The 11962-nt window shown below is 36.7% G+C and overlaps 1 protein-coding gene across 1 annotated transcript in view; it reads right to left on the reverse strand.

The window, feature by feature from the left end:
• Window positions 1-11757, reverse strand: part of HLTF (helicase like transcription factor) — a 30203-nt gene extending 18446 nt beyond the window's left edge. Inside the window, 14 exon segments of the mRNA XM_032225143.1 lie at window positions 766-904; window positions 1696-1839; window positions 3158-3249; window positions 4164-4204; window positions 4206-4209; window positions 4294-4370; window positions 6033-6211; window positions 6362-6553; window positions 6876-6950; window positions 7775-7872; window positions 7993-8126; window positions 9154-9320; window positions 10600-10792; window positions 11621-11757. Of these exon segments, the coding sequence (XP_032081034.1) occupies window positions 766-904; window positions 1696-1839; window positions 3158-3249; window positions 4164-4204; window positions 4206-4209; window positions 4294-4370; window positions 6033-6211; window positions 6362-6553; window positions 6876-6950; window positions 7775-7872; window positions 7993-8126; window positions 9154-9320; window positions 10600-10792; window positions 11621-11640 (1555 nt within the window). The 5' untranslated portion in view covers window positions 11641-11757.
• Window positions 11758-11962: the final 205 nt, after the last annotated feature.

An 11962-nucleotide genomic window follows, 5' to 3' on the forward strand; every position in this document is an offset into this window, starting at 1 on the left:
GCTGTGCATCATGCTTACTCAGTTTAGCTAAAATAAGTCTCAAGGACTGTTTGGCAAAAAAGCATCTCATACACCACTCCTCATTTAGTGACCAGGAAATGCAAGCGTAGCTTCTTACTTAGATAGACTGCCTCACACCATTGTCTGAGCCTTTCTCCTATAGAGGAGGATGATTCCAAACAATTGCAACAATAGATGGCTAAGTGGGCTTGGTGAGCGGGTGGAAGAATGAGGCTACCTGAACTGAGGCAGCTTTGCTTGTAATGCTGGGCTAGGTAGGCAGTGAGTTTTCCTGAAGCACAGCAGCCTTGCTTGCTGTGGTGGGCTGGGGAGATGATGAGTATTCTCAGGCACAGCAGCTTTGTGTGAATTAGTGAGGCATTTGAGTGGCTGAAATCAGAGATGTGGGAGATAGGTCGGTGAGAATTGCAGCACCCATGTGATAAGTGCAAGCGGGCTTCCAAGTGCCTGAAATTTTATCACATGTGGGAGGTACTGTAACAGTCCTTACTTTGGACACTTGAACCGTTTGTTCATTCCCATTGTAATTTCAAACAATTGCTGAACAAATGTTCAAAAACTGAGGACCACCTGCACAAGACCGAATTGAACTTCTGCATCTTATCATTCCCAAGATTTGTATATGTGTGGTATTTTAACTTTCAAAGAGGACAATGAACAATGGTTAGGAGGATGCAGCATTCTGTTTAGATAACGGTCCCCAACCTGGTATATACTGCAATATTGAATCTACAGCATAAATACCTGTCAAGATCCATCTTCTTTGTGCATTCAAATCTAGAACAGCTTTTGTCTGTTGAGCATTTGGATTTCGTATTGTATGACCTTCATCCAACACAACTCTCAGCCATTTTAATTTATGTAAAGGACTGTTATCTCTGCCCTGGAAAAATACATATTATCCATTTTAGTATTTGAAATAAATAAATGTTGAACAAGCATTTGGGAATGAGTCGTCTTATTTAAAACACAGAGAGAAGAAACTTTGACAATTTTATCAGAAGGATATTTAAGATTTTACAAAGTAGAATAGGAGTCATGTATGAATTAGGTAGCCATATAAATATATTTAATGAATACAATACAAAATAAAATAAAACCTGGAATATTGACAGTTCTTTTCACTGCTATAGAAACCATTCTCCCAGCAGAGTATTAGCAGCTGGATTCATGTTTAGATTACCAGTTCTGTGCCATCCTTATGATTGTTAGTATCAGTAGACAGTAGCTAATTTTTGTCTGGGCCCAAAGATTAAACAAAATGAGGCCCGATTAAAACTTGAATGGGCAAACTCCCAGAATACATAAAAAGGCAATGGCAAATCAATCCTTTACTGATCCCAGGGGGAAAAAATGAAGTCAGCTGGGAATCAAGTTCTCTATGAAGAAATTGTCAATTCCAAGTTATCTTGAGCTAAAGGAGGTGGGATCAACACAGGCAATATTAGATGAAATCTAGTAGCCAATCATACAAAACAGCCCTATTAGAAAAGTATAACCTCCTCAATGTCAAACAATAACACATGAAGGATATAAAAAATAAAGTAGCAGTATAGTGATTTTAAAGTATGAAACTAAATTCAGCATGAGCAAAAGTCTAATTTGTATGAATGTTACATTACTCCTTTCTTTTTTTCTAAAGAAAAATCTCTTAGAATTTTTCAGTATACTCACCCCGTAGTCAGTAGCTAAAACATTGTAAGTTGTTAAGACGATATCCTGCTTGGAAAGTACTATCAGATCTTTGTTCCGTTCTGAGCCATAGTAAACATAAGTGTTCAATTGAATATTTGGATCAACATGTTGTTCAAGTTGGTCCTAAAATGTGAATTGACCAAAAAGTACAATTAATTGAGTGTCATAAATTTTATAGCCTGCAAATTCTGCTCTAATCCTTGCTACATTAAGTTTCCCGGTACAAAAAAATAGGGATCCTTAAAAATCCTTAAAAATAAGGATTCACCTAACACAGATTTATTTGCTGTCAGTTGTTTCTTCAGTTATGATTCCAAAGGAATGCAATTATATTAGTTTTAATATGTGACATTTGTAATTATGCCCTCAGGCCTTGTACTGAAGAAAATTAAACATGATGTGCCCTTCTTTCAGGTATAGGGATTAAGAGCCTTAGTTGCTTTGGTGAAAATAGAAACTGCATCATCCTATCCTGCCTTTTTTATATATAACTCAAAGTTGTTAGAATGCAGAGTCTTTATTATAGGTCTAAAGCTCAGCAGCTTAACACCTGAATGAACTCCCGTCATTTGTCCTAGTTCTTGCCAACCTAGCATTTCAAAATCATATAAATACAGGTAGATAAATAGGATAAATAAATGTGCTACAAGGTAACAGCATTCTGTGTTTCACCGCACACTCAAAAATGCTGGCTCTTTGGCTTAAGAAATGGAAATGAGCACCACCTTCTAAGTCAGTCACAACTGGAGGGATAAAAACTGCAGGGATACCAAGGTGTATTACAACACAAGAGGCTGTAATACATACATTATCTCCATGATGGCGAACCTATGGCACATGTGGCACACAGAGCCACTTGTTAGGGCACATCAGGCCTTGCCCTGTCAGCTCTAGTGTGCACACGGCCTTCTTTTTTGGCCGTTTTTTGCTCTCCGGAGGCTTCCGATTTGCACGTTGGGCTGTTTTTTGCCCTCCGGACCCTTCAGGGAAGCCTCCTGAAGGCTCTGGAGGGCAAAAAACAGCCTTATGAGCAACCCAGAAGTGACTTTCAGTTTGCACATTGGGCCATTTTTCACCCTCTGGAGCTTTCAGGGAAGCCTCTGGGTGGGTGGGGGAGGCTGTTTTCACCCTCCCTAGGCTCCTAGAAAGCCTCTAGAGCCTGGGTAGGGCAAAAAAAAAAGTGCCACAAGTGGGTGGGGGGGTTGCACCCATAGCATTATGAATGTGGGCACTCCCATGCACAACACCCCTCCGCTCCCCCTGCTTTTGGCACTCGATCCAAAAACAGTTAGCCATCACTGCATTATCTTATGAAACCAATATTCGGATTGAAAAAGAATTTAAAGGGGAAAAAAACAGTTGTTAACTCAATGTAGAAAAATCTTCATTCATTTAAGAATTGCAATCTAGGAAATACAAACTATGTAAACTATAAACCTACAATCCAGTTACTTAGGACGGAGAGAGGACAAATTATCAGCGTTCCTCTAACATTATCAACTTCATTTTTCTTTGGTTGTACAGGAACATCATCTCGGAGAGAAGAAAAATATACAATTACCAACTTGAATATGCTATGCTACTTATAGTACATATAGTCCCTTTAGTGTTAATCGGTTAAAGAATAACTACATGCTAGTAAGAAGTTATCCCTACTCCAAGCATATAATCTACTATCCTATTGATACCTGTTTTGTTACCTATCCATTGGGATTCTTAAGAAATATCAAATGCAGCTATTTTTTCTGCACTATACACTAACTACTAATTTAGTTTTCATCTCGATTTAAACATTGCACTAAGCCATGATTTTCTTTATCATATTTGATGAAAAAGTTAAAATAGTTACACACACAATAGATCTATCCATGATTCAGGCTAACAATCAATTAGTCATTGTTATGAGGAGCCCAGCTGTATGCTGCAGCTGTCTGCCTGGATCCTTCTCCAAGTAATGAGGCCCCCAAATCACTATATACCCGATGGAAGACAGCAATGGACATCTTGTAAATTTTGCTAAAAGCAATCAGATACAGGAGTACAATTGAAAACTGGAAGGAATTAAACTGAGGTTAACTCATTTGACTGAGCATGCAGAATCATAGCTGAAGTAAAAAAAACTTGTTCCAGCTCATGATTTGCAATTATGGATAAAGCAGTTAATTGATTAAATAATTATTAAATTAATTTCAACAAATTCAGTTGATTTGCATCTATCTCTTTGTAATAAGTAGAATCAGAATGGCTATAAACACTATTTAATCCAATTTTAAGTCACATTTCTATCTTCCTACCTACCTAAGGCTAGAAGACTTCAAGATCCCTTCCAATTCTGTTATTTTGCAATCCCACAATAGTCAGTAAAGTTTTAAAAAGTATCTTAGTATTACCAGACGTTTTTTCCCTAAGCAATCAAGAGAAGAAACAGAATGGTCAAGTATCATTACCTAGTTTTCTTTTCCTTGCTCTTGATTTTGGTTTTTTTTCCTTTAGCTGGAAAACAAAACATGTTATCATAATAAATAAAATTGGAAAGATACTAAGAAAATAATAGAATCAAAAATAACTGTAACTCACTTTTTATTTGTTCTGCAACTTCCTGCTCAGGTTCTGTGTCACAGCTTATTGTGCATTTTGATTTCTTGCCAGTAACTCTAAAGCACCGAATGTGAGCGGGAGAGAGGGGACAAAAATAATATTGTATATGTTCATATCCAATTGTTTTAAGCTAGTGATTTTACTTGTTCAACTTATAAAGAAGATTAGTGATGTAAAGGAGACCATCTGAAGAAGATGAGCAATTAAAAAATTGGATGGATGGATAAAATAAAGCAGGGTTGACTACAACTATATTGCCAGTCACTCTCTGGGCTTGGATTTTTTGTGCAATTCATTCCCCAAACCTGGACATTTTATTCCCCCACCCTCCATTTTACAAGAAAAAATAGTCTCTGTAGTATGTGGCAACCAGATATTGCTGAATTCCAAACTTCAGTAGTTCCAATAGTATAAAACAATGAAAAGGATATTGTAAATGGTAATTCACCAATAGGCAGAAGGCCAGAAATTGCCCAGACTCACTTATATTAGGTATAAGCCACGGTCAAAACTAATCACAATATATTAGGAATCATTTGATATGTCTATACTATACACTTAGCATGATTAACTTAACTCATGGCTTACTCCAATAATTCAATTTCCTGAATTAACACTAAACCATACCACTAACCATATTGGTCGGATTTGAAGATATACACTTGTATTTAAATTCAGAAATGAGAGGAAAATATAAAAGTAGAAGAATTTCTATTGAATTCTAATTTAAAAAATAAATATTTGTCTTAGATACCATATTTTTAAAATAAACATCTAAACACCATCCTAAATAAGTATCCTGATACTTATTTATTATGCTGATTACTTACAAAGGGCAAACTTACAAGTAGTTCTTGACATACAACCACAATTGAGTCCAAATTTACATTGCTAAGTGAAATTTGTTAAGTGAATATTGCCCCACTTTACACTGGCCAGTTAAATGAATCACTGCAGTTTTTTAGATAATAACACAGCTATTAAATGAATCTGGTTTCCCCAATGTCCTTGCTTGTCAAAATGTGATCCCAGGACACTGAAACAGTCATATAAGCCAGTTGCCAAGAGTATGAATTTTGATCAGATGACCATGAGTATATTATAATGGTCATGTGTGAAGAATGGTCATTACCATTGTAACTTTGAACAAATTAAGTCAAATACTATCTGCATTATTACTTCTTTAACCCTGAATAAGCTAGACTGGATATTTTTCACTATGAATATGTTTCATTGGGGAAATAAAGATATTTACCATTATAAAAATAACCATAGAATTATATAAGAAATACAGCATGTATTATTCAAAATTATTTTAAAGTAATGCATGGGGTTTGCATGGACCACAATGTCATTCATTAAAGGAACTATTTTTTTTTTGGCTTTTGGGCAAGCCTAAAAGGAAAATAGCATGCTACTGCTATTTGTTCAGTCACCCAGACTTTAACACATTGGTTCCTCAGAAAAAATCAGGTTCCTTCAGTGCACTGTTTCCCAACATTGGCAATTTCCATATGTGTGGACTTCAGATTCCAGAAATTCACAACCCATAGGGCCATTGATAAGAATTCTGGGAGCAGAAGTCCACAATCCTGACAGCTTTCAAGGTTAGGAAATGCTATTTTAATGAACAACAGAGAGGGGTGTTTATGCAATATCCACATTTTGAATATGTTTCAAAGCATGCACATTCCTTAATAGAAAGGAAAAATTTCTACCTTTTTGGATAGGACCTGGAAGATTGTGAGGGAAAAGAGTCACTTTCCTCTTTTGAATTAGAAGCATTCTGCTGCAAGCCACAATCCTCTTCCATTTGATCAATTTTCTTTTCAAGAGGAAGAGGCTTCCCATTATGGAAGTTGGTAAGAATTACTGCAATCATAGTAAGTGTTTTGCCCTAAGATACATTAAACAATTGGTTAGCATTTTTTTCATAGAAGTAGGGTTGGAATCAGCTTTTCAGATCTCTGAGTCCAACTCCTGTACAGTTAAGAATCTAAAGTATTCTTGACAGATAATTAGCTACAAACTCATGCAAAATAGTTACCAGTCCCATATCATCTGCCAATATTCCTCCGAGCACATTTTCTGGTCTATTTCTTTCAGCAAAATGTATAATTGTATTGTAGAAGAAGTCATTTCGTTCTTCCCAAAACGGAGGAAGATCGTTATTGTTCTCTCGCAAAATCATCCAAGCTAAAGCTTGCTTCTGGTGTGGCAGTAAAGGAGTCATAACAGCCTAGAAAACAAAGATTCCATTTTACATATTTCTTCAGAGAAAAAGCTACAACTTGCAGCTGTTCATTTTTTCATTGCCATTTTCTAACTTTTTATGACTTATTTATTTACAACTAATTAATTAATGATTTCATTCATCGGCAACAAGATAATGGGCCAGCCACTTCTCTCAGCGCTAGGAAGAAAGCAGTGGCAAATCATCTCCAAAAATCTTAACTCATGTAGGCTGTTGCTAGCAGCCAAAATTGACCAGAAGGCACCCCTTCCACAAAATGATGTATTCAATACAGCATTAACCACTTTGACGTATTCAAATTACATACCTTTGCTGCTTCCATTTCACAGGTCTTATCTTCTTCTTTCAGGTCTTCAAAAAGTTTGTCAAATTCGGTTTTAAGCTACAATGTAGAATAATATACAAATAGCTTTATAATATCTATTTTCTTATTACTTCACACAATAAAATGCACTCATCAAACACATTCTTCAACATTTTTATATTTTAAAGAAGCATTTAAACTGCAAATTAACACTGCTTTTTCACTTTACATGATAAAGTGAGACTGAAGTAAGGAAAATAATACATTAAAATTGTAAATTAAAGTTAAAATGGGCAGTTTTATCATACTAGAAACCGTGTAATTTCAAATCTATTAGGGAAATTTTCCCAGGCCAAAGGCAAGATGGATGGACACAAACATTATTGGGAGTCACAATGTTCCTTATCAGAACAAAGTAAACCCTATTATCCTTGACCTAACTCTATTCACTTGCTGACTGACTGACATTGTTTTCTTCAGATAGACGCAGAGCAATGTGGTGTGACCATTACATGCCTTTCATTGGTCAAAGAAATAAAGGGAAATGATATTGCAGCCAGCAGACTTGGCATTCCCTGTCCTACTTCTTCTAAGCACACAACACTATAAAGCCACCCATACAGTAACTCAGAGCTAAGAGTTGCTTGACTCCAACACTGTTATGGTGCAGTGGTTAGAATGCAGTATTGCAGACTGACTCTGCCCACTGCCCCGAGTTTGATCCTGAGTGGCTCACATTTGACTCAGCCTTCCATTCTTCCAAGGTTGATACAATGAGAACTCAAATTCTAAGGGACAATATGCTGGCTCTGTAAATTGCTTAGACTGCTGTAAAGCACTTTAAAGCTGCATATAACTCTAAGTGCTATTGCTATTCTTATAACAAACATGAGTAGTGATACCTGTTCAGTTGTCATTTGGATAGCACCATGGCTTGGAGCATTGTAACGTGTTCTACCTCTGCCAGATGTCATGCCAGTCTCAAAACCAAACTCTGAAACTAAATGCCATTGATAATATGAGAACTAGTAAATGTTTGGATGTTATATTCAGCTTTTTAAAAATTTGAATGAGAAAGTCCTTCATATCTTGATTAATGATAACATAAGTTTTAACTTACATTTTCCTGGAGGTGCTAACTTTAATCCATGCATTTTTAGTCTTTCTAGAACCACTTGCTTATTCTCTTCTTTTCCCCAAAAGCTCAATTGCACTGGCATAGTGAAAGTATTATTTGCTCCACGAGGAACAACCCTAAGAGGGGAAAAAGCAATGATATTATATTACATGTTTTTCTTTCCCTTTGTAGAAAGAGCTCGGGAAAACATACATTAGGACTGTGCTAATCATTCAAAGGAGATGCTTTAGGTATGTGGGAGCACTTGCAAAACTTATTAAATTGTTAAAGCAGAATATTAACACTTCTTTCAAAAGGATTTACACAGCTCTAGAAAACATTTATCCTCCCTTATGCTCCTCTTTTATTATTTCAAGCATAATGGAACAGGTTGAGAAATAGTGACACAATGTTATCAGCAAGCTTTATTACTGGCTAGTTATCAGAATCCAGATTATGCCATTCTAGTTTGATATTTAAGGCTGTTCCCAAAAAATAAATATACAATTCCAGTATTTCCTAGATAATGTAAAAAAAATCCAGTAATAATGAGAGAGGAATTAGCAAATAAAGGGGAAAACTAATATTACAAAATCCCTCCTCCATTATTGATCTCCTGCTTACAACACAATCCTTGCAGCAGTTCCAAGATGATTCAACATATTTGCACTCAGATTAGGGTGATCCTGAGGGCAGATAAACCCTCAAGTGGCCTCAAGGGCCCTTAGACAAAGTACTAACGACAAGATGGACGCAGACCAGATGACTGCAAATAAATATAATCCTTCCATCCACCACCACCACCAATTCAGTTAGAACTCATTAAGCTTCTTAGAGAACTGTAATGTGTCATTTTCCTCAAGGAAAAAACATGGTGTAATTGCCTTTTGAAAAAGCACCTTTGATACAACCATGACCTGAATGATTGAGAATCTCCACTCACAATAGATAGCATAAACTGGAATTGTACTCTTCATTTAGAAACTACACTAAATATAAATATCCAAAACTACAGTAGTAATTAGCTTAAAGTGTAATAAGATTTCCACTGCTGAAACAATAACTTCTTTTCTGTTTTGCCATGTTTAACTACTCAAAAAAAAATTGCTGATCGAGAACATTATTTTATTTTGGGAGAAAATAGTATTCAAAATGAATTCTTACCCTTCCACTACTGCCAATTTGTTGTCCATGATATAAGCCAAGCAAGCTGCCAGTTCTTTTTTTATATGGCCTACTTGATCACCATTCACATTGTTTACTTTTACAGCATTCTTATCATATGGATTATTAGGTTCTCGCTGGAGAGCCACCATTTCATTATTATTGACCTGTAAGATTAACATATGCAATTAAACCAATCACACAAGGCTGCTAAACTATTCTTAAACTTGTTTAACTAAAACAGTTTTATCTCTTAATAATAGATTCTATCCAAAAGGTCCTACTCTTGGCTATTCTTTACCATCCAATCTAATTTGTGGGATCACAAACAAGACCTTGAAACCTTATCTTACTTCTTGGGATTAGTTGTACTGGGGAAGCAGTGTTTAATTACTTAGGCTTTATAAACTATTGTTAACATTTGAATTGATAGCTGGTTTTCTTGATATTATTTGCATGCTAAAATGGGAATAATCTAAATATTTTTTCAAACAATTACTGATGAGCACAAACATTTTGGTTCTACCTACCAATTTATATAGTATATGATACCATAAATTACAAGCCATATTCACTGTTCATATAACACAATAAATCCAAATTAAACACTCTAACCAGGGGTGTCAAACTTGCGGCTCATGGGCAGGATGCGTCACACCATGCCCACCCCATTTAGAGAAGGGGAGTGGGGAGTTGTGATACATCATGTGACATGTCATCGCAAATTTAACACCCCTGCTCTACACCATGTACTGGCAATGCAGAAGACAATGTAATGTAATTGTAATGTAAGGAGTTAGTGGCATATTTCTTCTTCACATTAAGAAAAGTATGTAAGTTTGAAGCTCATTTAGAGCTACCCTGCTTGTTTTTTACTTTTGCTTGCTAAACAAAGGAAAAAGGGGAGGTGGGTGGGAAACGAAACCTTCACATAACTTTAAAGTTTTTCCTGCCATGAAACTCAGACTTTTGATTCTCATGCCAGAGTTATATGCTAGTCAGGTCAAGTCTTTCAGTCTCCTGACCATAGCAGGGCCACTAAATCACGATGCCAAGTTTTGATAAAAACTGTGGGGTTGTCGCTATTTGTTGGTAACTCCTGCAGGGAATACAGTGAGCATTCGGTGTTGTGAAAACTAGCTACCCACAACGTATCTCTGCAGCTGTTATTAAGAAGCTCCTGGCAGCCTTAGTGTCATTTTTGCTTTTCATGTATGCTACTCATGATATGCTTTTAACCAACAATCAAGTTTAAAATCCCTTCATTTATTGGACTGCTCATTGTCTCTGAATCCAAAATCAATTGTCCGGGCACCTGATCACTGCCCTGACATTGGCAAAACAAACCATACCTTTGTATGGTCCATGAACTGATCCAGTGTTTCAAGGTATTAATTTTTAAAAAAACAGGGTTCATATCAACTGTTTTCATCATTCTGAACTTACCACACCAGTATAATACCGTAAACCAACTACATTTCCTTGCAAAGTTCCAAATAACACTGCTGAATCTATATCTTCATCAATCCCTGAAGTAACAATTCCCATAATATCTTCTACGCTGGGATAAAATTCGCGGGTAAAAACATTGTAATGCTTGTCTCCATACAAAGCAGGATCCAATTCCCATGAGAAGTCTCTAAAAAAAGTGGGGGGAACAGAGGAGTTAAAGCAATTTTTATGTAAGAAGTTATTTTAGGTCTTCAAGATTTAAATTTGAGAACTTTTTAAAACCAAACACAATTACTTGGCTAATTTATTTCAAGAAGTCCATTACCAAGCAATCCCCCCCAGTTAATCACTCTCATTAGATAATTAGTAATTAGGTTTGTTTTTCTCCAAGTATCTCATCAGGTACCTTACCTTGTTTTACAGGAAATTAAAAGTTAGGCCACATAACTACTTGGATGGGAGACCACCAGGGATTTCCAGGCAAAAAGAGGGGTGCGTATATATGTGCATGTGTGGAATAGCTTAGTTTATGATGCTAGGTTTCATAGTTGAACCATTTCTAATTTTCATGACTGACCCATTTTATGATCTTGTTTGCAGTAGTCATTAAATGGGTAATGTGGTAATTCAGTAAATGCCATAATCGTTAACAAACCCAATCATTCGCTATGGGAACAGTTTTGCCAAAAACTAGAAATGGTTTATGGAAAAACTATCATTTAAAACTCAGTCATGTGACTGCAATATGCTGCAAACTTGCTCACAACTGGATGATCTATTTACTAGACTATAGTTTAACCATAATTTACTGACTCAACTGCAAACAACGGAAAACAAAGCGAAAGAGCCAGAAAGTGCAAGGACAGCACCGTTACTTGCCGAGTGGCACTTCGACCCTTCCCCCACCCCGGGTTCGGTTCACCTTAGAGGAGCCTTATTCTCCACGGAAGGGCCAATAAAAGGTTTCGCTTCTTTACATGCTTGATATCTCTTGGTATTTCAGGCTCATATTCACCTCAGAAACCTCCAAGCCATCACGTCAGCAGGCTGCTCTAGACGCCCTCAGCTCCTAACGTTTCGCTTCAGGCCTCCGCGACTGCTGCAGAGCTGCAACAACCACCCGACTGCTTTGCCAAAGCGCATGCGCGCACCCTCATTGGTCGCACAGCAACGACGCCTCCCAATCGCTGATATCTTCTCCAGATGTTTGAGCCAATAAGGAACTCAAAGACGCTTTGTTCTCGGAGCTCTGTGTGTTTACGTTTCTATTGGTTGTTTTAAAACTCATTAACGTCCTGGGGGCCAATGGGCTTTATGAACCTGCGTGACCATTGTGAATTAACAAATAAACAGTTCG

This window comes from Thamnophis elegans, chromosome 10 (genome assembly GCF_009769535.1).
Source record: "Thamnophis elegans isolate rThaEle1 chromosome 10, rThaEle1.pri, whole genome shotgun sequence".
In the NCBI taxonomy this organism is placed as follows: Eukaryota; Metazoa; Chordata; class Lepidosauria; order Squamata; family Colubridae; genus Thamnophis; species Thamnophis elegans.